The sequence below is a fragment of the Nelumbo nucifera genome, chromosome 4 (assembly GCF_055504915.1).
Source record: "Nelumbo nucifera cultivar China Antique chromosome 4, China Antique-T2T, whole genome shotgun sequence".
NCBI classification, from domain to species: domain Eukaryota; kingdom Viridiplantae; phylum Streptophyta; class Magnoliopsida; order Proteales; family Nelumbonaceae; genus Nelumbo; species Nelumbo nucifera.
Window position 1 is genome coordinate 89,836,668 of NC_142652.1, and position 26,896 is coordinate 89,863,563.

The following is a 26,896-nucleotide window of genomic DNA, read 5'->3' on the forward strand; positions in this document are numbered from 1 at the left end:
TCTACACAAACTAGGTCGTCTGCAATGCACTAGAGACCAATGTTTGATGTTCAAGGTAATCGTGCTATAAGTAGGGAGTGGTTAGGCTAGGGGAGTGGTCTCCTTGAAAGACAGAGGAAGACCAGGAGCAGAGAATCAACCAAGAGGTTAGGGTAAGGGAAGTGAGGAGACGGTTGGGCAGGGAGTCTGATGATAGGGTTGATTGAGAGTCGAATGCATCTTCGTTATGAGGAGGACCTTTATTTATAGGGAGGGACCCTAAGGTCCCAAAAGGAAGGAGCCAAAAGCACACTTTTCTATTAGGAAAGAGAATATTAGATTCGTTTGTCGGTCATTAAGGAACATTGCTAGGGTTTCGCCATGTGTTTTTATGAAATTTCTCAAGGGTTGACTTTCCTTTCACCCGAGGATTCTCATAATCCACGTGTACTACCGCCTTTTGCACCTTGCTTAACCGACTTGGCACTAGTGGCATCATTGCGTAGAGGGCAGCCTTTTATTAAACTCATGTGGCGCCTTATCACGCGTGCAACTTAAAATTACACATGTGGTTAATACTTAAATCCGGTTCTCGATGAGCCGCGGCTTTGTAATGGTCTGGGGTTTATCGCGAGATTGCGCTCCTCCGGAGTTCATCGCAGGACCACATGTGTTTGAGATTTATCGCAGAGTCGCGCGCGTCCAAGGTTCATCGTAGAACCGAATGTGTATAGAATTCATCGCTGGTTTAACTAGAACTTATTTTAGGCTCATGTCAAACGTGAGTCCATTGCGAACGTGCAATGAGCCGTGTGTTTATCGCAAATGTGCAATACACTACAAGTTCATCGCAGATGGCCAGTAAGCTAAAGACTGTTCGTGGGTATCCATATGGTATCAATTCAATGTCTTCTATACTCTGAAGGACTGAGCAAGCACTATGTACCTACACTTGCAACCAGAAGCGATCTGGATTGGCTGAACCCCAGATATTCTAGAGATCAAGATGACAACATTGAGGAGGCTGATGGTGGCTGGATAAGATGCACATCTTCAGACACAGGGACAATGAAGAAGATGAAGATAGGGAAGAAGTGTTTGAAACGGGTTTGCTTTTCAAGGAGGAAGAACTAAAAAAACAATCTAACTGTCCCCACCTTCTACAATGAACTTTACTACCATTTATTAGTCCTTTCATACATTGTAATAATTTCTTTTTGGTTGCATCTTTGCAGGTTATGTTTTATACATTGGCAGTGGTGACATTTGGTACTGCTGTTCCGGCTGGTCAATTTGTTCCCGAAATAATGATAGGTTCAACATATGGACGGCTTGTGGGGATGTTTGTGGTTAACTTTTACAAGAAGCTCAACATTGAGGAGGGAACGTGAGTATGATCCACCCCTTGCACACAGGGCTGAATAACAAGTATGGAATGTAGATAGCTTTATTGCTTGAATCTAATTTGTCATTGAGCATTGTTATGTTTATGTTAATATGGATTGTATAAAGGGGCTATAAATTCTTATAGGTAGATTTCAGAGGCTATATCTATTGAGGATATTTCAAATCATGTCTAGGAAGGGAAATATGTACTATGTATTTGATACATTTATGTGTACCAAGTTTCACACATAATAGACTTTTTCCTTTCTTTTTGTCAATCTAATAAGCTGTTAGCTGTTTGTTGGTAACGAAAAGGATGGCACCAATTAAAGAAAAGGATAGGTAAGATGGACACCATTTCCTAGAAGTCATTTTATGAATGTTGGGAACCACATATAAGGGGGATGGCCTGGTGGCTAGCCAAGGGCATAATGTAAGACTTAATCATGCTATTAACCTATAGTCATAGAATTTGTAGTAGCTTATGGTATGGCAATTGTTAACACATTTTTTCCAAAAGGATGGACACTTGATAACATTTAAAAGTGGATCAAACATAAGTCAGATAGAGTTTTTCCTTATTAGGAAAACAGAATGAATGACGTGTAAGGATTGCAGAGTTATCCCAAGGAAAAGCTTAACCACGTAAGATAGATTAGTGGTGGAAGATGTGTGCATTAGAAAATGAAATAGAAATCGGGAAAAATAGGTGTCCAAGAATAAGGTAGAAAAATCTAAAAGGAGAAAAATTAGCACAATTTAAAGACAGGTTGATAGTAGAATGAAAATGAGATTTAGATGGAAAGACTAATAAGATGTGGCTTCAAATGGCAAACTGCATGAAGAAAGTAGTAAAATATGTTTTAACAAAATATAAAGGGAAATGGAAAAGTTCTAAAGAAATTTGGTGGTTGAATGAAGAGGTTCAAAATATAATCAAGCATAACAAGCATGCTATAAGGATTTGAAAAAACCTAAAAATAGAGAAAAATATAAAACCATAAGAAAAAAAGTTAAAAAGAAAGTGAAGTTAAACTGAAGGCAATACAATCATAACCTAGGCACTAAAGAGGGAGGAAAAGGAATTTATAAACTAGCAAAGATGAGAGAAAGGAAAGGAAAAGATTTAAACTATGTCAGGTGTATTAAAGGCGAAGATCAAAGAATCTCCTCTTTCTCCACTCTAATAGTAAAATATTTCAGATTATAGCAGAAAAGGAAGAGAAGAAGAAGAAGACAGCAAGAGGAAGAAGGAAGAATGGCGAAGAAGGGAGTAAGAAGGAGGAGTTCGATAATCTCCTCTTTCTCCACTCTAATCTTTTATTAATCTTACTAAGATTACATAAATTACAAGCCTACCCTTAAGTGGGTGTCCACCTCATCAGAATACTTAGAAAACATAAAAAGAATTAATCAATAACAAGAAAAGGCCCATTAAGAACAAAATAACAAGAAAGAACTAATCAATAAGATAATAATGGGCTAGGGTCCACTTGGCCCAGTCTCTCTACAGTTCCCAACCCAAATCCTGTCTTTTAAGGTTTTGTTTTCCAAAGTTTTCTAATTTTTTATAGCAGTCTGCCTATAACAACTGTTCAACAGAATCCCCAACCAGTCCTACATCAGTCCCTCAAGCTGTTTTATAGCTAGACTGTCTGCAATGGAATTTTCTGACCTCTAGACCTTATTAAGAGAACTTAAGATGTCAATAAATAATGAAATTAAATAAAAGCAAATAGTGAAGGTTAAACACTTGCTAGAAATTTCAAAAAATGCAAAATAAACTAAGAATTCATTTAAATAAGCTTTTGCTTTTGAGCTTTATGCAGTGGAAAACAAAATTGATCCAAAAAATGCTTTGGGAATTTGGTAAAAGTTGGTTTTTAAAAACATTATAATCTTTTAATCCCCAAGGCACAAAGCCTAAAATTGGGGCTTTGTGCTTTTGGGCTTTAAAAAGCACAAACCCTGAAGCTTATCCGAGTGCAACATGAAACTCCTAAACTTTGGGAAGTTGAATCTATGAGAGACACTTAAAGATTATGGATTGCACTCCCATCAATTTCTCCAAGTCCAAGACCCCTTCAATGATATGAGATAAAGAAAACCATTTGCACCTCATGAACTGTCAAGAAGACATCTCACCACCTAGAAAGTCATGTGAGTAGAGGAACTGGCTTGTAATAGAATCTTTTGAAGCTTCTCCCTTGCTTATCTTTACCATACTTTTGTTTTCTATGGCTTAAACATCAAATATGTTGTCTTTTTCTAAGGTCCTTAGTAATTACAAATTTATTTTACTGGAATTAGAAGTGAGTTGCTGAGTTGAATTCAATTATCTTTTATTCTCAATATAGCCTATGTTTAGACTCTAATTTCCTGATTTAGGTTGTTGTCCTTTTTCATGTCAATTGTGCTTCATATTTGGGATTATAGTCTTCAAGTTTTCTGAAGAATATGTTACAAGCATTAACTCCATTTTCTGGTCTCTTCAGATTCAATAATATATCTGTATCCCTTTTTTTCTTCCTCTTTGCCTTCGCTCAACTTTGCTAATTTTCAATAAGTAATGATTGCTGGTTTCCTATTGTCAATGAATGAGCTTGGCACTGTATACCGTTTGTCTGTAAATGCTTTTTCCTAAACTCCTTGTGGAATTTTCAGGTATGCCCTACTTGGTGCTGCTTCTTTCCTTGGAGGTTCCATGAGGATGACAGTATCTCTTTGTGTCATTATGGTTGAAATTACAAATAATTTGAAATTTCTACCTCTTATCATGCTTGTTCTTCTTATATCAAAGGTATGCACTTTAATGTGAATTTTTTTGTGTTTCTGTTATTCATGATTACACACTAAACCAAACACACCTTCTCTGGTGCAGGCTGTGGGTGATGCCTTCAATGAAGGTTTGTATGAAATGCAAGCCCGCTTGAGGGGCATTCCATTACTTGAGTCAAAACCGAAATACCACATGCGGAAAATGAAAGCAAAAGAAGCCTGCAGGAATCAAAAGGTCAATATCATTAGTTTTTTACCTGCCTCTTCTATACTAATGTCCTCGTATCCAGCTTTCACCTTACAGGCTTGACTACTGTATGTGAAAGGTTGTCTACTTCCCTCGTGTTGTTAAAGTTGCAGATGCAGTTTCCATTTTGCGTAACAGCAAGCATAATGGGTTCCCTGTAGGTCATTCTGGTTCCTCTTCCTTGGCTTGTTTAAAATTCTGGATTATTTAGTTATTTTTGTATCTTGTTGTTGTTGTTGCGTAGGTGGTAGATCAAACAAAGAGCGGAGAGGCACTTGTAATTGGACTTATACTTCGTAGGTATGACATGCTTCTTCCCGTTTTCTTGCTTTAGATGAGTTTGTTCCAGAAGAAGTGGAATCATGCTTCATCAAATTTTAGTTGATTCAAATAACTGGAATGGTTGGTTCTTGTGCAGTTACCTATTGGTGCTTCTTCAGTCTAAAGTAGATTTCCAGCACAGCCATTTGCCTTGTGCACTGAGAAGTGGATCCATACCAATCAGGTAGGTGGAGAGGCTTGATATTAGTCCAAAGTCATCTTTTCTTCCTTATTTTCCAGAAGTTAATGGAAGTGGCTGAATACCCCAGGCACAACATCACTGAATTTGCAAAACCTGTCTCCAGTAAAGGGATATCCATGGATGATATTTTTCTTGGTCCAGATGATCTGGAGATGTACATAGATCTTGCCCCTTTCCTGAACCCCTCTCCATACATTGTTCCTGAAGATATGTCTTTGGCAAAGGTGACGATGGTTCCATCATTAAAAAAAAACATTGAACTTTATTTGTAGATCTTTTCCAGTATAAATAAATAAATATATATAATTGAATCATTGTTTGTAACAATACATCAAAATGATATTACAGGTGTATTATCTTTTTCGTCAACTAGGATTGAGGCACATATTTGTTGTCCCTCGTGCTTCTCATGTTGTTGGCTTGATTACTAGGAAAGATTTGTTAGTTGAGGTACCTAATTGGATCTCTTATGTTTTTCCACTTCATCTCAATGCATAGTAATTGACAGTTGCTTCTTGGAGTGCAGGAAAATGAGGATCCTAGTACAGTGGAGCTCTGGTCAACTATTATAAGGTCTTAATGCAGCTATACCCATTTTATTTCTCTTCTACCTTACATTTGGAGTTATAGAATATTTTTTCGGGTAAGTAAATAAAAAATAAAATTATATTAGTAATAGAAAAGTCGGAATCTGCTGAATTAAAAAAAAATATATATGAAAGAAAGTTGTTTCTTGAAGAGAGGAGGGGAGAAGGAGAAGAAGAGAAGTTGAAAAGAAAAGAGAGCAATAATCTGGCCGCCCCCTTCACTTATTATTTATACTAAAATAATAGACCAGTACAAAGACAACTATGCCCTTATAGGGCGGCAAAACATAAAACAGCATATATAACACTCAAAAAACATAATAAAATTTGGACTCACATAACTACTGTGGTCCCCACCTCCTATCTAACAACTAACATAAAATATCTACTCAGAAAAACATCATAAAACTAATTAATCTTCAACACTCCCCCTCAAGTTGGGAGTAAATGTCACACATTCCCAACTTGCGTAGATCATGTCAAGCTTGTTCCTTGCCACCCCTTTAGTGAGAACATCAGCCAGCTTCAACTCTGAAGAGACATAAGGCAAACAAACTTCTCCGGTTGTTACCCTTTCTCTTATAAAGTGTCTATCAACTTCAATGTGTTTTGTCCTATCATGCTGAATTGGATTGTAGGCAATATTGATTGCAGCTTGATTGTCACAGTTTAACATGATAGGTTCCTTTGCTTTCACCCCAATCTCACTCAAAAGAGATCTAACCCAAAAAAGTTTTGAGACACCATGAGCCATGGATCTATACTCAGCCTCTGCACTTGACCTTGCTACAATCGCTTGCTTCTTACTCTTCCAGGAGATCAAGTTTCCCACCTACAAAGGTACACACTCCTGATGTAGACCTCCTATCATCTAAGCATCCTGCCTAGTCTGCATCTGTATAGGATTCTAGCTTCAGATTCTCATGATTTGAGAAAAGAATGCCTCTGCCAGGGTGCTTTTTCAGATATGCAAGTATTCTCTCAATAGCTTCCCAGTGCTGAACCCGAGGTGCATGCATGTACTAACTCACAATACGGACAACATAAGAAATATCTGGTCGTGTCATACACAAATACAACAATCGGCCCACCATTCTTTGATATCTCCCCACATCCTTTACCAATTCACCACACCATTAATTCTGTAATTTGGATCAATAGGAGTGGCTGCTGGTTTGGTCCCCAGCTTCCCAGTCTCTCGCAGTAGGTCAAGTACATACTTTCTCTGTGAAATGAAGATCCCATCCTTGGATCTTGCAACTTCAATCCCTAAGAAGTATTTGAGTTCACCAAGATCTTTGATCTCAAATTCTTGTTGCAATGATTTTTTGAGATCATCAATCTCCTCCAGATCATTACCTGTCACCACTATATCATCCACATACACAATTAGAATTGACACAAAAGCATCTCTCCTCTTCACAAAGAGGGTGTATCAGACTGTGTCTGTGTGCATCCAAAACGGATGAGTGCCCCTCTGAACCTGTCAAACCAGGCCCTAGGTGACTATTTCAATCCATATAGAGATTTTTTGAGTCTGCACACCTTTCCTTTACCAAAATTTTCATAAAAGCCTGCTGAAATGTCCATATATACCTCCTCCTGTAAGTCACCATTGAGGAAAGCATTTTTGACATCAAGCTGGAACAAGGGCCATGAATACCGGCTTCTAGAGATAAATGGATACGAACTGAACTCATCTTAGCTACTGGTGCAAAGGTTTCCAGATAATCAACACCATAGGTCTGAGTATACCCTTTTGCTACCAACCTTGCCTTGTACCTCTCTATCTTGCCATCGACCTTATACTTCACTGTGAATACCCTTCAACATCCGACTGTCTCCTTGTTTAGGGGGAGATCAACTATTTCCCAAGTTTGGTTTTTGACCAAAGCATCCATCTCATCTTGCATGGTTGTTTTCCACTCAGGTTTGGAGAGAGCCTCAGTAACGTTCCTAGGTATAGACATAGAATCCAGGGAAGAAAGAAAAGCACGGTAGGAGGGTGATAAGGCACTGTAGGAAAGATGGTGTGAAATGCAGTAGGCTGTACACTTTCTCTTCCCCTTACGAAGTGCAATGGGAAGATCAAGGTTAGTGGGATCAACTGCAACAATGGTGTTAGGGACAGAAACATTATCATCAGAAAACATAACAAGCTCAGGCTCAAGAGGAATACCTTGAACTGTATCTGCCGAATCTGGAGTTTCAGAAGGACTGACAGAGAGTGGTGTGGGTCGAGGATGTGTGGAGTCAACCATCATCTGTCGGCGCTGATATTGCTGTGAGGCTACCCATAGTGGCTCAGGTAATGAAACTAGAGGTACAAGTGCTGGCTGAACTGATGGTGCAGGTGGTGGTTGAACTGATGTAGATGTTGGCTGAACTAATGGAGGCACCACAGAAACAGGAAGAGGAACAGATTGTGAGTTCTCCTCCCCAAAACTCTCCCCCTAAGGAGAACCACTCGAGAAGAAGAATGTGGATTCACAAAAGGTAACATCCAATTTCTTGCAATGAGGGCCAAGAATGTGAATAAAAGAAACACAACCAAAAACCCTCAGAGGTATATGAAATATCTCCCCATTTGGAAAAAGAAGGCTAAATGGCACCTTAAACCCCAAAGTCCGTGAAGGAACACGGTTAATCACATGTACGGCTGTAAGAACTGCATCTCCCAAGAACTGCACAAGAACTGAAGCACACACCATAAGACTCCTTGCCACTTCCACAATGTGTCTGTTTTTCCTCTTAGCAACTCCATTTTGTTGCGATGTATATGCACAATTGCTCTGATGAACTACACCATGTTCTAAGAGATACGTGGTTAGGTCCTTCTCAAAGTACTCTCTGGCATTATTTGATCTAAAAGCCTTAGTTCTCACTCCAAATTGTGTGAGAACCATCTGGTGGAATTGTCGTACTAAGTTAGGAATCTCATCACGTGATCTCATCAAATATATCCAAGAATATCGTGTATAATCATCCACAAACAAGAGAAAGTAACGGAATCCTCCCATGGAAGGGATTTGCTATGGCCCCCATACATCATTGTGAACAATATTATTCTTTTATTACTTGGTTTAAAAGACTGTCTACAATGCTTTCCTAACTGACAACTCTCACACTCCAAAGTAGATAATTGAACAGACTCAAACAGCTTTGGGAAAAGACATTTCAAAGAACTAAAAGAAAGATGTCTCAAGCGATTGTGCCAAAGCATAATCTGGTTCACTGACTCTGACCCACTACTACTGCTGCTGCTAACATGATGGCCCTGATGTCTCGGAATCTCTTCCAGAAGGTAGACTCCATTCACCTCACGACCACTCCTAATCATCTTCTTTGACTCCAGATCCTGCAAAACACAATTACAGGAAGAAAGGTCACAGAACAATTCAAATTTATTGTCAAAGAACTAACAGACAATAGGTTGGTATGAAGTCTAGGGACATGTAAAACAGAAGACAGAGTTATATCATTGGTCACTCTAACTATCCCCTTCCCAGCAATGGGCATATGTGAACCATCTGCTGTAGAGACTCTGTCTCTACCAGAGCACAACTGATAGGAACTGAAAATGGTAGGGGCATTAGTCATATGCTCAGATACTCCTGAGTCTATAATCCAAGGAGGTCCCTCCTTACCTGAAGTGGATGCAAGATTTGCAGTTGCATATGAACTACCTGTATGTGCAAAGGAAGTGGTGTAGTTGGCTCCTGCATTCTGTTGTCCATCTGGAAGTCCCTCCAGATGACTAATGCCAGGGAGGTCCCTGGGTGATCCCTCCTTACCTGAATGTTTCTTACTCATAAGTTGTCCAAACCTCTCCATTTCTGTTCTCACTGCTGCTACTGCAATGGATTCCCAATCAGTTTGGGAGAGAGGGGCTGAAGAGTCTCCTGTAGTGGCTACATTTGCATTTCCCTTCTTGTTTCTTATCCGAGCAGGCATAAGATTTGGATAAAGCTTCCAACAAGTGTCCCTGGTATGCTTAGGCTTCTTGCAATAATCACACACCAAGTCCTTCTTATCTTCCCTTCTAGTCTCACTACTCCCCTTGTCTCCATTGGGCTTAGGTTTTGTTGTACCAACCATAGCCGACTGGTCAATCCCAGGCTGTCTCAGCATTACATTCCTCCTACTCTCCTCTCCAGAGACAAAAGCATAGGCCTGAGAGAGTGTCACACCCTCCCTAGAAAGAATATGCTGCCTAGCAATGTCAAATTCAGGGTTCAGCCCTACCAAGAACTCAAAAACTCTATTCCTCTCTACCAGTTTGTGATAAGTTGCTGCATCATTTACACTTTCCCATACCACAGTTTCCAAGTGATCTATTTCCTTCCATAGGGTTTTCAGCATGGAGAAATACACAGCAAGAGGTTTTTCTCCCTGTTTCATACTTATCACCTGATTTCTTAATGGCTCTGGCTTCATTTTGCTTCTGAGAGTAGGTTTCAGTCACTCCATCCCAAATCTCCTTAGTAGTATTAGCCCATAGGAAATTTTTTGCAATATGAGGTAACATAGAATTACATAGCCAGGACATTACCATGTATTTCTCTTGCACCCATCGGGAAGAGTCTGAATCAGGTTTCTTCTCCTCCCCACTGAGATACCCTAATTTTCCACGGGCACCAATAGCCATCTTAATTGATTGTGCCCACTCCAAATAATTTGTACCATCAAGTTTTACTGTAGTAATGATGCCATACCCAAAAATATCACTACTACCTCCAACACCCAGTCCCGTAGTAATAGTAGATTTCATCCCGGTATTCCAACTCTCCATCTTACTTCAAACAGTTCAACAGTAAGGAAAAAATAGATTGGAGACCTTCAAAAAATAATTTAATATCACACACACAGAAACCAACCCTTCCAGAAGAAGAAAACCCTAGCTGGAGGGAAATCTCTCTCCTCCCCACGCCTCCCAATAGAGAGAAAAGTGAACCGATCACTCCAGGAGGCCTAGAAAATTCCAGAAACCAAACCGCCCTCTTCAGAAAATCAAAAGAAAGCTAACATTACCTAGGCGCCCAAGATCAGATCAAAAACAAAGAGTCCAACTTTTCTGGGACTCTTCCCCGTACTCCAGTTCTTCCTGATTTTGATGTCGAACCATAGATCACCTTCCTGATGTCTAGATCCCACCAAAAACTCCAAGAACTGGGCAATCTATATCAGATCGATCAGCCCTTTACTACTTCATGCAGTCGGCTGATCTAGGGCTGCATGAGAATGCTTCAAGAAACCCTAGCCGATGCTCTGATACCAAGTAGGAATCTGCTGAATTAAAAAAATATATATATGAAATAAAGTAGTTTCTTGAAGAGAGGAGGAGAGAAGGAGAAGAAGAGAAGAAGAGAAGTTGAAAAGAAAAGAGAGAAATAATCTGGCCGCCCCCTTCACTTATTATTTATACTAAAATAATAGAACAGTACAAAGACAACTATGCCCTTATAGGGCGGAAAAACATAAAACAGCATATATAACACTCAAAAAACATAATAAAATTTGGACTCACATAACTACGGTGGTCCCCACCTCTTATCTAACAACTAACATAAAACATCTACTCAGAAAAACATCATAAAACTAATTAATCTTCAACAAGAAAAAAGGTACAACTGAAGGTGATGAGATATTACCAAGAAAGACAGAAAGGTATAAGAAGATAGAAATACAATAATAAGAAAGACTTAAACTCTAGACCAACTCAAGGAGATTCCAAAAACCAGCACCAAGATCTTCTTTTGAAACCTCCTCAAACTTTGGATGAATGAGAACCCAATCCATGATTCTTTTCACACAAAGAAGAGTGATATGGTCTCTTGAGCGTGAATTGTTTTCAAAGATTCTCCTATTTCTTTCTTTCAATTAGATGTGATAGGCCCTCAATTACCCATTCAGACCCAGGCCCAAGACACTCAACGACCAGGCCCTGCACGAGAGAAGCACCTGATCACCCATGTGCAACCTCCACTGAGGTTCGTTTACATGAGGCCACGTCCCTCCAGTTAGTTATCAGTCACAGTCGAATCCATGTGCAGGAGAGATTGAGGGGAGAGTATAAATAATTGTAAACCCCATCTATTCGACAAGTAAGAAAAACCCTACTATTCTCCTCCCTTCTTTTTCCTCTTCCCCTTCCTCCTTTCTCTTCTTCCTCTTTTCTTCTACTCTGTTTCAGGAGGGTGAGCTCCCTTGAACCAGCTCAGAGTTTCAGAATTCAAAGCGGGTTTATCAGTTGGTATCAAAGCCTAGCACCGATGACTAACACAAGATCAACTGCAGTAGATGAACAGGTCGGTCGTATTGAAGTGGAAGTTCACCGAACCACATCAGAACTGAGAGACATCAAGTCAAGGAGACTCTATCAGCCCTGGTGGGACAGTTCGAGCGATTGTCAACTCGCATGGCAAGGGAACTGGAAGCCAAAGGATCCAATAGCAGCATGGGAAGACGCAACGGGATCTCCCCAGGCAAGGTGACAAAAATCATCTTTCCAGTTTACTCAGGTGATGATCCGGTACCCTGGATTTATCGAGCTGAACGTTATTTTGAATACCATGAGACCCTGGCGCATCAACGAGTGCCTATTGCCTCCATCCACCTAGATGGGGAGGCCATTATGTGGTACCAATGGTACCGGAAAACCCACCCCTAGACTACTTGGATGGACTTCACCGAATCCTTACGTGTGAGGTTTGGACCATCTGGGTACAAAAACTTTGATGAACCACTGTCCCAGGTCAAACAAACTGGTAGCGTACAAGAATATCAGACTGAGTTCAAGAGGTTAGCTACCCATGTGCATGGTTGGCCTGAAACTGCTCTGGTTGGCTGCTTTATTGGAGGATTACGGGAAGACATAAGGATTGAAGTGAAATCACTTCAACCTTCAACCCTTATTGCTGCTATCGGATTAGCTAAACTCCAAGAAGACAGGCTTAACCGATTAAGGAAGTCCACTAGACCTGTTGGACCCACAACCGGACCTCTGTTATGAAACCCACCCAATCTAGGGGATTCCACCCCAGGACCATTACTTCCCACCCCTGGAACTAAACCCGAAATTCCAGCACCCAAGAACCCCAGAACCATGATTGTACCCTACAAGAAGTTAACCTGGACCGAGATGCAGGCCCGTCGTGAGAAGGGGCTATATTACAACTGTGATGAAAAATTTGCCTTGGGGCATCGGTGCAAGACCCCGCACATCTACTTATTGCAAGTTGAAGAAGAGGATGCCGAAAGTTGGACCCATCAAAGCGGGTCCATCTATGAAAGTTGAATATTATGTGATTTCCTTTCAAGCACTTTCAGGATGCTAGACCCCACGTACCATGAGGGTTGAAGGGTGGATTAAGGCCCAAAAGGTGGTTGTACTAATTGACAGTGGAAGTTCCCTAAATTTCATCACCCCTGGGTTGACTCGGAGACTCAGATTGGATGTGGAACCCATAGCTCCCTTTGCTGTCAATGTGGCCAGTGGGCAAGGGATCAAGTGTGAAGGAAGGTGCATATCTGTCAGGTTCCACAGTGGATCGCCTGTGATTCTGGTGATTGTGGACCGCTTGAGCAAATATGCTCATTTTTTAGCGTTACCGCAACCATATACAGCTTCCATAGTGGCTCAGGCCTATGTTAAGGAGGTAGCCAAATATTCTGGCCATAGCATATGCCTGAGCAACCATAGCATATGCCTGAGCAAACACCCTGTTTTGTTCTATAATAAACTCAAGGTTGAGTCCTATAATAAACTCAAACACCCTGTTTCGTTCCATGAATTTTCTAAATGTCTCCGCATCCTTGGTGCTCTCCCATACCACTGTTTCCATAACATCAATCTCCTGGCATAGTGACTTCAACATTGAGTAGTAGACAGCTACACTCTTCTCCCCCTGTTTCAGATTTTTCACATCATTCTTCAGCTTGTAGGCCCTTGCAACATTCAATTTCTAAGAGTACATTTCTGTAACACAATCCCAAATCTCCTTAGCTGAAGCCATCCAAAGATAATGTTGACTTATGTGAGGCTGCGTAGGATTGACTAACCATTCAATCACTATGTAGTTCTCCTGCATCCACTTCTCATATGTAGGATCAACCTTTGTTGGTTTCTCCTTACTGCCCGTGAGAAACCCCAATTTACCTCTACTACAGACAAATCTTTATAGATTGTGCCCAGGCCAAATAATTTGTTCCATCCAGTTTGATTGTAGTCATCACTCTTGTCAAAAGGGAATCTACTAGACCAACCCCCGACATCGGGATCTACTTCATCTCACTTCCAAATTTCTCTATTAACCAAACGAAAATCAAAAAACAAGGTTTTCAATCTTTATAGACCTAACTGAGGTCAATTCAACACCAAAAGGTCCCAAAACTAGGGTTTTACTACACCCGGCTTCCGGGGAGAAAGAGAGAAGAACTAGCCACTCCTACCAGAGCTTCCCAAACCTCTTCCGATTGCAATCGCCCACTTCTAGAGATCAAAAGGAGCCCTCCAAGCCTTGAGTGCCACGCCCAAACAGTTTCTTTAACCTGTAACTAGGAACTCTCTAATCGGCTAGGGTTTTGGGCAAAAATCAGCAGCCCCACCTTCTTGGCAATCTACAGCCAGATTTTGACTCACCAAACCCTCTACCAACTTGGCAAAAAAGTTCTCTGAATCATCAGCAACTTATCTCTCCAATAAAAGAACAGTAAAATATTTCAGATTATAGGAGAATAGAAGAATAAGAAGAAGAAAACAGCAAGAAGAAGAAAAAGATGGAGAAGGGAGAAAGGACTTCGATAATCTCCTTTCACCCCTCATTAATTCTTTTATTAATCTTCATTAACTAGGTTAATTAAAAGTCTGCCCTTAAGTGGGCGGCCAGCTAAGCAAGAACTTTAAAAGAACTTATAAAAGAGATTAACAGGCCCATTAACATACAAAACAAATAACATACTACTTAAACATAAAAACAGATACTAGGGCCCATTCAGCTCAGTCTCTTTACACCATTCTTCCCAGAAAACAGCAAAAGGAATGCAACTCCAAGCAATCTTTGACTTGATATTTCCTCTCATAGTTGGAAACCTAGTCAATATAACTCCTTTTCCGAATTAGGCTCCATCCAACTAGATTTGAAGAGCCCAAAGAAAGAAACCCCAGATGAATTTAGAGTAGGGGCAACCAATAAACAAGTGATAGACATTATCCTTTGCATTCTCACATAAATAACACCTACTAGCCAAATGAAAGCCTCTACTCTCAATATGCTTTAAGGTCATAATGCTATCCAAGCAAAAGCTTCCACCCTTTGAGGAATGGGATTTCCCCAAATCCCCTTTACCTCAGAATTTCCTCCATCATTCCTTGGAGTTATAGCATAATCATAATTGTCAGAATCTTATATTTATGATACCATTGATAATTCATGATACCAATGCATGTTAATTGCAATATTTTCAACCTTTGGTCAGAACAGTTGACCTGCCATCCCGCCAAATTTTGGATCCATTTCACTCCCAAACTGACTTGGTAATGACCAAGTTACCCAACCAATTAAACTGCTGAACCATATGACCTGGTTAGTGGATCATAGATTAGACATTTATTTTCCTTTCCTTTTGTTAAAAAATGATTAACATAAAATATTAGACGCATGCCCACATGGAGACTGCTGAGAGGATTCTTAGGTATCTCAAGAAGTATCTAGGGCTTGGTTTGTTATTCCAAAAGCATGGGCATTTAAAGGTGGAAGTTTATATAGATGTTGATTGGGCTGGATGATAGAAAATCTACCAGTGGATATTGCACTCTCGTGTGAGGAAATTGTGTCACATAGAGGAGTAAGAAACAAAGTGTGGTATCTAGATCCAATGCCGAAGAATAATACAAAGTTGTCCCATGGTATTACTGAAATGTTGTGGATAAAAAAAAAAAGAAAAAAAACTGTTAGATGAATTGGGATTTGTTATTGATAGCCCTATGCCATTGTACTGTGACAACAAGGCAGCTATCAACATTGCTTCCATTCTGGTTTTTCATGATAGGACCAAGCACATTGACGTGGACAAACACTTTATCAGGGAGAAAATCATGAGTGGCAAAGTATGCACTCCTTATGTTAGTTCTAAAGAGCAAGTTACAGATATCTTCACAAAGGGCCATCATCACCTATGACACAATGACTTGTGTGACAAGTTGGGCATGATTGATATCTATGTCCCAACTAGAGGGAGAGTGTTAATTGTATTTGTACTTAGGCCGCAAGGGCTTTTTGATCTTTGTACATCTTTTTTAATTTTTTAGTTGAGTCTCCCTAATATAAATAAAAGTGTTGGCACCACCAACCTAATCTTTTTTACTCTAAATCTTTCTTCCTCTCTTCTCTCCGTTTTCCTCTCTCTTCTCTCTTTTCTCTAATTTTCTAACACGTTCTACTAAGAAAACAATGGCAATGTAGTGTCATGGAGAAGTTAGAAATAATTTGTTGTAGCTCGATCTAGTGCAGAAGCTGAATATAGAGCAATTTTCTATGGTGTATCAAAATTTCTATGGTTGAAGGGTTTGCTGATAGAGATTGGGATACAAACAGGAGTTCCAATGCGGATATACTGTGATAATCAAGTTTCCATAAATATTGCACATAATCCTATTCAACATGACCACACAAAACTTATTGAAGTGGGCATATACTTCATTAGAGAGAGAATTGCCAATGGAGAGATTTGCTTGCCTTTTGTCAAGCCAGAAGATCAACTAGCTGATTGCTTAACCAAGGGGGTTTCCAAACCAAAACATGACAACAATCTTAGCAAGCTAGGCATGATAGATATCTATGCTCATCTTGAGGGGGAGTGTTGAGAATATGTTTTGTTTGTAAGGGCTTATTTGTCTTTTTCATCTATTTGTATTTGGGCACCTGAAGCTAAGGGCACATATGTAATTTGGCCACCTAGTATAAATTCTTCTGTGGGAGTGAACAGTAACACACCCCATACATACGAACATTTCTTCTCTTCATCTTCTTCCACTTAGCTCAAGTTTTACATCTCAGTCCATTTGCAGCCCTATCTTTCCATGGGTCCACTACCTATAGATTGTTGTTTTTCCTAATGTGTTGCACCCTGGCATTATTTGTTATGATGTATATGGTGGACTCGGATCAAGTCCCATCTATGTCCAACAGGATTTGGACCCGATCCGAAATCCCTAACTCCAACCGGATTTGGATTTGGCTGGTACCTATACAAACTGAACCCGACTACATCCCTAATTCCAGGTGTTTTTATTAAACTGAGCTATCATATTGCTTCCTTGCCCATCCACACAGTTCTTATCACTTGCAATTGTAAACTTTTACACTCTGTTTAAGTTCTTCTCAGGTATATAGAGTAGAACAATTGCCAGAGCATTGTTTACTTCATTTATATTGCTTCCTAATTTTCTATTTCTTTGTTGAACAGAGCTCGTCAACATGATAAAAGAGTGAACAGAAGAAGATCAGAAGTAGAGAATCCACTTCTTGATGGTCTTCTTGTCCAAGAGTGAGTAATGAAGAAACATTGTTGTCCTACCTTTCTTGAGGCTTAATTCTTTCAAACTACCTCCATACTAACTTTCCTAGGTTTAGCAGTCATTTTATGTGCATTGTGTGCTCCTCCTTAACACAAAGGAGCTTATAAACTGTACTTATCTAATTCTTGCATTTTATTAATTTAGATATAGATATAATAGTCAAATAGGTCTTAAGGAACTAGGCACAAAAATGTTGTTTTAAGGTCTGTGGTTTTGCTATTTGTTCATGGAGACACCTAGAGCGAGTTTTTTTCCCCTTCTTTGGGGAAGGAGGTGAGGGGGTTTTACTGTATCATTTTTTATTGTATCAATACTCTCCACAATTTATCATTATTTTCTTATTAGAAAGTTTGACTATTTGAAATTTTGTAGCATTTCCTCCACTCCCATGGATATCCCATTAATCCAGGTCTATAATATTTGGAAGCTTGTGTTTATCAGGATTTGAATGCTTTACCATAGCCCTTGTATTCCTTACAGTTACGTTTGACTATTATGGAATTCATGCTGTAGAAGCCTCTGAAAATGCCAGCTTAAGTCTTGAATCACAGGCTTGTTGCAGGATCCATGTATCTTTCTGCAAGTTGGTAAGAGTTGTAATTAGAGCTTCACTTCATTTAGGATATCACATTTCTCATGCATGTTCATCTTCACTCCTTGAAAGGTCCTGAGCATTTCAATGATGGACATGTAATCAGGTTGAATGTCAGCCTGAAAAGAAAATTTCAAGCCGTAATACAATGCTGGTTATGTGTCCATCAGTGGGGCACTTGAAAGGATACTTGTGTCCATTCAAGGAGCTAATTTCTTTGCTTTCTTGGGCCACATAGTGTCCTTTTTCTGTTTCTTGTTGACCAGTAAACGATCTTAGAAATTTTCGTATCCAAGAGTTGGTTAAATTATTTAGGAAAAGTAAACAATTGGAAATCAGTTCATAGTTACCAAATCAGCCAATGTATCTAATATAGGAATTGTTTCTTATTTCCTGCTTTTGATTAAATAATAAGAAAACCTAAGGTGATGTTTGGGACTGCAGTGTTACATTCCCATTTATAATCCACATCAGTGCCAAGGTTCCAAGTATCAAAGACGCAAAGAGTATTGGAAAGACAACTTTAAGAGACATAGGGATACATTTTGGAGTCACATTGATGCAGTGGAAAAATTAAGATATGCATGAAATATAAGGGGAACTTAGTTTGACACCATAAATACATTGATGAAACCAAATATAAGGCTCAAATAATTATATATAAAGTATAAACAAAAAATATATATTGTAATAGTTTATATGGAATATTAACCATCAGAATACACACAGAAAATTAGAAAATAGTAGGATTAAAATATGCATGTATATTTGTATAGATAAGGAAAGGCCATCATCTTTAACAAGTCGGTATCATACAGCATAAATGTAAAGGCCATCATCTTTGATGTTAGTAACCAGGGTTATATTCCTGCAAATAATGTGATTTTCTTTTAGGAAAATTACCTAAATATAACCTGAGGTATCTGACAAATATTAAAACATACCCTGTGGTTTCTGAAATTACTTAAATATACCATGTCAAAACATACTACTGTAATGATTGATGTAATTGGTTAAAGGACAAAAATGCCCTTCACAAAGTATTGATAAGAGGAGTTCTTAATGTTAGTAAGAGAGAGTTCATAATACTTGAAGTTTGTTAGTGACCAGTTAGTTTGGTCCCCCAGTTTTTGAAGGAATCTTAATGATTGGAAAGTGGATGCAATTCAAAATGTTTTAGGGATCTTGCAGTAGGTTCATGTTAATCTCAGCTCTAGTGACACTAGAGTGTGGACTTGTGAAAAGAGTGAGCTGTTCACTATAAAATCTTGTTATGCAGCCATTTCTCGTGGTGTTAAAGTGGCCTGGTCCTGGATTTAGAAGAGTCATGTTCCTCTGAAATTTGTGTTCCTCTTATTGCTTGCGGCAAAGGGAAAAGTCCGAACAGTGGACATTCTACTTAGGCGAGGCTTGAACTTCGAAGGCACCTGTAGCTTGTGTGGACAAGCTCCTGAATCTGTGAATCATTTGTTGATTCACTGTCCGTTTACCTTTCAGGTGTGATGCCATTTTTCTGGGCTCTTTCATATCCAGGGTGTCTTACTCCTCTCTGTAGCTGATCTGGAGGTGTGGTGCCATTTTTTTTCCGGCTCTTTCATATCCAGTGTGTTAAAGTGACGTCACCTAACAAGGTATATTAAAGTAATCTCAGAAACCACAGGATATGTTTTAGTATTTGTCAGATGCATCAGGGCACATTTAAATCATTTTTCCTTTCTTTTAATAGAAGAGTATTTGAGTTTAAATTAAGAGACTTGAAAGTGTGAGTTAATGGGGTGATAGTTTTTATTAGGGTTAATAAGTTATTTAATGGGAGTAGAGTGAGTTGATGAGTGATTGAGTTATTTAGATTAAAACAGATCGATATATTGGGTTGGTATCAGGTTTGCATTAAGAGTTCTAGGGGTGGGGTAGGAGTGAATGAGGGAGGAATGTTGTGGTTTAATTCCCTGGTGTGGATGTTTGGTTTGTTCTGCTGCTTAGGGAGCAGTTCATTATTGTGGGTGATTGTTGCATACTCTATTTGGTGGTTTCCTTGGGTTGTGTCTTGTGGTTTTCTTTTCTTTTTCCTTTTTTGTGTATTTTTTTTATAGGCCCTTTATAGATGCTGGTCTTTGGTCTCTCTGGAAGGTGGCTTGGTTTTTTGACTGGGCAGATTCCGCGTGTATTCTTCTATTTAGATGCCCCAAGCTAACCACGTCTGGTATTTTGAATCAATCAGCCATGATAAAAGAAATATCAAGGAGGATGTTGCCCATAGATTTAGAACTAGGGCTATCAGTGGAGTCTGAAATTTCGGGACCCAATCCAATTATTTTGGATTTCGTTTTTTTTTTACATAATAAGTAGATCATATTCAGATTTTAAAAGTTGTGGCTGTTTAAGAATCAGATTGGATACAGGATCTAACCATATTCAATTGTTTTAAGAGCTAAATTCCAATTACATACATGCACGCATACACATGAGAGTGATTAATCTTTTCTTTATTTTTAAAGATTGTGAAAACTCATATTAAATATGAAATCTGATAGGATTCGAATCTAATTCAAGACCCCCATATCTAATGCATTTCATATCAGTAGTTAGGGTGTCTTGGCATAGGATGTCTCCTGCAGGTTTTTGCCATGGATTTGATGGTTAGGGTTTGTGGTTCTCCATCTGGCTTCCGTGGTGAGGGTTTATATTTCTCGCTCTCTTGGTGTTCTGATGTTCAGTGGTTAGGGTTTCTAGTGTATGATACACCAAAGATGCCACCAAACCATGAGGTTTGGTGATAGTTCATGTAACTCCTAATCATTTATCTTTTGGAAATGGTATTCAATCTATTTGGAATGAGTAAAACCTACTAGTCACTTGGAGATGCCTAATATTGGGGCTGCAACTTGTCTTGAAATTCAGAATAGAATAAGGGGTTGAAAAATATGAACATGACTTAGCTTAGGGTTGGGTGAGGAAGGCCTTGGGCTACCCAAACCCTGAAATGTCTTTATATATGCATGTAAATGTATCCATGTGTATTGGTATGTGTTTATATGCATGTGTATGTATGTAAATATGCAACCATGCATAGTTGAATTTATATATTTTATATGGGAAAATCTATGATGCCAGAAAGCTTTGATACCCGAAGAGCATTGACCCATCAAAACCTCGGTGAATTCTGATGAAAATACCTCAGCTCGTGAGGCTCGCAATCCTAATCGAACTTCTATATAATAATAATAATAATATAATAATAATAATAATAATAATAATAATAACAATAATAATAATAATAACAACAACAACATGATAGAAAATATTATATATAATAAAAATGTTATATATATAATATTTTTATTTTTATATATAATAATAACTAATTATTGTAATTCTTAATTTTTTTAAATATCAAATAAATAATAATTTTTATATATACTTTTTTATTTTTATAAAACATTTTTCTCAAGTTGAGCTCGAGCCGAGCTTGAGCTAACGATCTTTTGACTTGAGTCGAACTTGAGCTCAAGGTTCTAACTCGAACCAAGCTCGAGCTCAAGCCTCATACTATCTTAGCTAGCCGAGCTCGAACAGTTGGTTTTTTGGCTCGGCTTGACTTGAATATACTCCTAGTTACCACTCTCATGATATCGGTTGATTGGTTGTAAGTTTCCTGATATAACGTCTTTTCGGTATCAAAGTCAAACTCATTTTATATATATGTATCAATAATTTTAAGTTTGAAAGGGAAAATTTTATGGTATAATATCATTACAATACTCATAATGCATCATAACTCTTCTTGTAAATGCTAAAATCAATGAACCTGAATCCACTAATCTTTAAGTCTAAGTAATAAGAAAAGTTTAGCAAAATAAATGAAGAAATTGGGCTGACAAAAACCAAACCTGATTTTTCGGGGTTGGGTTGGGGTTTTAACAATTCAGGTTGGGCAGCCCGACATGCATCCCTTCCACATATCTAAGTTTAAAAGGGAAAGAAAAAGAAAAGACTGATGATATTGTGCTATCCGTGTGTATAAGTAAGTATTAACCATGTACTAGTTGGGACCCATGTGATGCACGGACTTTGTTAATCAAATTTAAGTAAGAAAGAACCAGATGCTATTCCCAATTGACCCAAGCCAGGCTAAGTCCATTTTAAGCATTAATTTTGCTCAAGACCTCAAGTCCTATGATAAACCAAAAGTTCCGACCTTTTTATTTTTTAAGGCTGCACCCAGGCCTAGCCCTAGCTCGACCTTTCACCAACTTATGACTCGCCCAAGACCAAGACCAAGACCAAGACCAAGCCCAAGGCTAACCCAAGTGCATCAAATTTCAGCATGAGCTAGACTCGAGTTGAATAGATCAACTTGACTTTGGGCTCAAGCCTTAGGGCCTTAGGCACAATTCTTAGAATTGAACTTGGGTTGAATTTAAACCCAACTTAGCCTGCTTGACTTCAGGTTCAAGCCTTAAGCCAATTCCTAGGGTTGAGTTTAAACCCAACCTAGCTTGCTTGATTTTGGGCTCGAGCCTTAAGCCCAATTATTAGGGTTGAGCTTGGATTGAATTTAAACCCAATCGAGCCCGCTTGACTCTGGGCTCAACCCAAGTATTAGGGTTGAGTTTAAATCCAACTTAGTCCACCTGATTTACACTATCCATTTAAATGGAATTTACATAAACTTTGGATTAATAAAAATAATTCTATAATTAATGAATGTTATTATTTGCCAATGAAATATATGTGATTTTTAAATTAGAAAACAGCTTTAAAGCTAATGTATTTTTATTAACTTTTATTAGTTTTTATTTATGCTATTTCTAAAATGGATTTTAATTTTATTACTAATTCTATTTTTATCTGTATTATTAGATAAATTTTTATTAGCTTTTGTTAGTTTTAAATGGAATATAAATTAATAAAAATAATTTTAGAGCATTTCTTGTTAACTCTAGTCTTTATTAATTATTAATACAGGGAGTGTTTTAAAAAATTACCCTAAAGGCCTAAATTAATAGAGTTACTTAAAGCAGATTAGGTATTTCGGCTCTGATGGAATTTATTAAGAGTTATGTTAAATAGGGTAAGTCTAGAAATTAATAGAACTACAACTACCTTATCTTTTATGAATTACGTGAACAGAGTTACTTTAACAAGATTAATTTAGACAGAGTAAGCCCAGCTAAATAGGTTAAGTCTTAATTAATTACGTTATCTTTTTGTTTTAGTATCTCGTTAAATGCTTAAATAGTTGCGGTATATTATGTAAACTTTTTCAATTTTTAGATGCGCCAAACTCTTCAGTCTTCACTTGTCGCGTCTGCACAAGTTGGAGGCCACTTATTCTGTCACTAAGCCATATGTGGTTTGACGTGGCTAATTCATGGCGATGTATCAAATAAAAACTACAATTAATTAGGATACCCGAAAAGTTCGACCCAATTATAGGTCGACACATCATGCACTCTGTTTGGGCCCATAGTTCGTATCTTAAGGCCAACGAATTATGTTTTGGGACCATGTCAAGCAATCACATTAATGAACTTACAAAAAAAACAAGCAAGTTATTAAGGGCAAACAAGGCAGGCGGGGCAACTTAAAAACATGTTCAGATCGACCAGGGTTGCACTCAACCCGATTAGACTTTCTTCTTCACCCATATGCTATGAAATGGGTTTGACTTACAGGTTGACAAAAACTACCGATTTACAGCATGTAATTCCATATCAACAGGTCATCGGGAACCGACGATTCCTTGAGGAGAATGTTTGACCATAAACCGATTATACCGTCGGTTTCCGACAAGGTTCATAGGACAAACACAGCAGTCGTAACGTGACTTGCAGGTCCTCTGCATTTGATTTACAAGCTGACAAAAACTGCTTATTTACAGCTGGTAACTCCATATCAACGGGTCACTGAAATCTGGCGACTTTCTGAGGAGAACTTCTGACCATAAACCAAATTATACAACCAATTTCCGGTAAAGTTCACAGGACAAACACAATAGTCGTAACTTAGCGTCTGTTGGGGTGCTCCAAACCATATTTTGAAAATTGAGAAGGCGTGGTTTGGAGTAATGCCGAATTTAGCATTTTTTCAGATTGTAGCTCGTTGCTGCTAATAAGAACATGATGTGGCAGTGACATGGACCTTTTATAACGAGTACCAGTGCTGAAAACATAGATGGAGCACTGATACTAAACAGAAAGTGTTATTGTTGCTCCAAGAAACATCCTACCCAGCAGTAATGTTTCCAAACAGAAAAAAAAAAAAAGACATTGTTTTCTCAGAAAACGGTGCTTTTAATCCACACATCATCAGAAAACAGTGTTGTATCTGCAGCATCGATGCCAAATATATACTCAACTTGCAAGCCCTCTAGGATCATTGAAAATCTGTCATGTCCCCCAGAAACTGGTTTTTCGGCAAGAAACCAATGATTGCAACACAAAAAAAAAATAATAACTATATAAAAATTTAAAAAAAATAAGACCATACCTGCAATCGTAAATGATTTTGTTTATAATTTAGGGCGGAAAAGGAAGAGGTCATGCTGAGGTTGCAGCTCTAGAGACTTGGAACGGGAATAGTGGAGACCCTCTAAAATTGCAAGGTTGGGGTAAGGAAATCCGGTTGAATCAAAGACAAAATTGTGCACACCAGGCTATCACGAGTACACACTCCAGGATTGGGGTAAGGAAATCTGTATTGAACATTGGTGTGTGCACTTGTGATAGGTAGCCCAGCCAAATGAACATGATTTTGTCTCCAGCCAATTCGAGCTCGAGATAAGAGAGCAAGGAAAGGTTATCTGACGTGACCATCTTTATTTTAATAAATACTAATTATCTAATAGATAAGTGATATATGGTAGTCGCATTTAACTTTTATTGACCTGTACCAAACCCTAGGAAAGCATTCGGACTATATAGGCTTATTTTACTTGTCCAATTATAATGGAATTGGTACTAGCTTCACACTTTTGGTTTACAAATTAAAAGTGTGTTTGGATAAATTTCAACATTTGTGCTTTTAAAACCCCAATTTTGGCTTTGTTATTTGGAGCTTAAAAGTATTTTAGCTTTAAATTGTACAACTCTTATCAAAAGCTCTAATTTTTTATTCATTTTTACTTCCCACAGCCCAAAGCTCAAATGCAAAAGTTTATCAAAAATAAGAAGCAACTATTTTGTTTGTATAATCGTCAATACCTAAACGTACCATGTTAATAATTAATTTATTTTTTCTTAATTTTAACTGATAACTTGGTAGGTAGATAACCTAATTTGATCCGATGCGATCACAATATTTATAGAATTGGAATTGGATAGCCCTAATCTGGCCCATTGGCAATTTGGCATCCCTATTGATCAGAAGAGGGTGCTTTTTTCCCTTTTATTTTCTTCAAGTTCTATTTGTTGAAATTTAAGCTTAATTTAGAAGGAGTAAAAATATAAATATGTAGAGTGTAAAACCTTATATTTTGTATTATTTTTTAGGGTAAATTACAAAGACCCTCCTGTGACTCTCCTTGACTGTTAAGTCAAATGATGGAATCCGTTAAATTATCAAAATACCCCATAAACTTTTTTCTGTTTTATTTTGTTTTTTGCCTTTTTTCTCTTAAAACCTATTTAACCTATTGTTTCCCTTTCTTCTCCTCCTCTTTTCCCCTCCCTCACCGTCCTCTCTCATTACTCCTTTTTGAGTTCGTTTAATCTCAATTATATTTGAGTTTAGAAGAGACGTAATCTAGATGAGAAGAAACAAAAATAAGAAAAAAGAAAATGTATTTAAACTACGAATGATAAAGAACTGATGAGATAATTGGAAGAAACGTCAAAGGGAAAGAAACACATCGATCCGAACTCCGAAGATTCAAAACAACGTTGACACCATCGGCCAGTATACTTTGACTGGCAGTCAACGCATCTTGTGGTTTTCCACGCTGTTTAGTTTCAAAGCAAGAAATGATGGGAACTTGGGAAGAAAGCTAGGGCCAGGCCTGATAGATTAACCAACAACAGCATGACTCCAAGGACTCCCCCTCCACAATGCCGAGTTGCTTCCACCTGCTGCACTGACAACTGACCCCCATCCATCCATCTCTGACGATTCACAGTCAGTCATTCTCAACTCCTCCTTCTCTCTCTCTAGACACAGCCACAGCCATAGCCGTCGCTGTGTGGAGAACTCTTTGCAGCTTCAACGGACCGGTCCAACTCGGTAACCAAGGCCTTTAGAGTTTAGGCGTTCTCGCCACAGTCAACTTCTGTTCTGTTTGTCTTACTCTTACGCTGCTTGTAATTGTATCATACAATAAGGATTTTTGTCAAAATAATGTAATGGAGCAACAGTTCAGTGGGTGATACTGTATTGGCTCAAGTTCATGGCTGAACCCATCGAACCAAATTTCGCCAACTCTTGCTGTAAGAATGGCCTGCCGGCATCTCCTCCTACGCCTAGGAAATCTATCGTAAGACTGTGTTCCACTTCATTTGCTGTCGGGAGGAACTTTTGTGGAACTGGAACTGATTGGCCTTGTTATCCACCCTGCGGGATCATTAGACGGTTGAGATTGTTTACTGTGCCCGTTAATGTGCTTAAATTCAACCCACCTATCATTCCATCACCAACCCCGGTGTTGGCGGTTGCTGTGCATATAGATTCATCAGCTCGTCTATGTTCTCCCGTTGCTTTGCAGCTTAATGAGGTGGAACTTGTTTCTGTTCTGGGCATGAGGATTGAAGCTTGTTGTATCTGAGGAAGATGAGCTCACCACTCCGAAGCTACCGAGCAATGAGGGGTTGCTCCTAATCGATCCCATTTGAGCTGCCTTCTGTAAAAGTGCAGTCACTGACATGTAGCCATGTGGGCTGAGTTTGCTTGCTGGTTTTGGTTGTTGTTGGAATACAAAGGCGCTAAGCTTTCTACCAACTGGCCTTTGTTTCCATTCTCTTCTTTTAATCCATGCGGGGATGTTGATAGAGACAGATTCCCACCCGTCGGCGGCCACTGCGGCTGAATGCATCCTCCGTAATCGACCAATGAAGAGGAGGATCTGAACATATTGGTCAATGCCAATTTAGGCAAACCCCCTTGAACTCGTTGCCAAGAAAGTATTAGAATTAGCTGCCGCATCAATGGGATTCAAATGAGAATTGACTTGATCCAGCCACAAAGAATTGCCGTTTGGCTGTGGTTTTTGCCGGCTTGTACCATCAATTCCCAT

At 38.7% G+C, this 26,896-nt stretch overlaps 1 protein-coding gene and 1 pseudogene across 8 annotated transcripts in view; one reads left to right on the forward strand and one right to left on the reverse strand.

The window, feature by feature from the left end:
* LOC104612053 (chloride channel protein CLC-d-like) overlaps window positions 1–17,452 on the forward strand; it is an 82,153-nt gene extending 64,701 nt beyond the window's left edge. For 2 of the 8 annotated variants that reach the window (XM_088903363.1, XM_088903362.1), the window contains exons 14-24: window positions 1,215–1,366; window positions 4,030–4,165; window positions 4,247–4,378; window positions 4,470–4,547; window positions 4,635–4,690; window positions 4,809–4,895; window positions 4,981–5,137; window positions 5,262–5,363; window positions 5,440–5,486; window positions 11,694–12,021; window positions 16,967–17,452. In XM_088903363.1, the coding sequence (XP_088759489.1) occupies window positions 1,215–1,366; window positions 4,030–4,165; window positions 4,247–4,378; window positions 4,470–4,547; window positions 4,635–4,690; window positions 4,809–4,895; window positions 4,981–5,137; window positions 5,262–5,363; window positions 5,440–5,486; window positions 11,694–11,994 (1,248 nt within the window). In that variant the 3' untranslated portion in view covers window positions 11,995–12,021; window positions 16,967–17,452. Of the gene's footprint in view, window positions 1–1,214; window positions 1,367–4,029; window positions 4,166–4,246; window positions 4,379–4,469; window positions 4,548–4,634; window positions 4,691–4,808; window positions 4,896–4,980; window positions 5,138–5,261; window positions 5,364–5,439; window positions 5,487–11,693; window positions 12,022–16,966 lie in introns of those variants that run through there. The other 6 variants (XM_088903364.1, XM_010279383.3, XM_088903365.1 and 3 more) reach the window with 6 other exon arrangements.
* An 8,570-nt stretch (window positions 17,453–26,022) lies between these two features.
* On the reverse strand, window positions 26,023–26,896 carry LOC148800824 (uncharacterized; annotated as a pseudogene).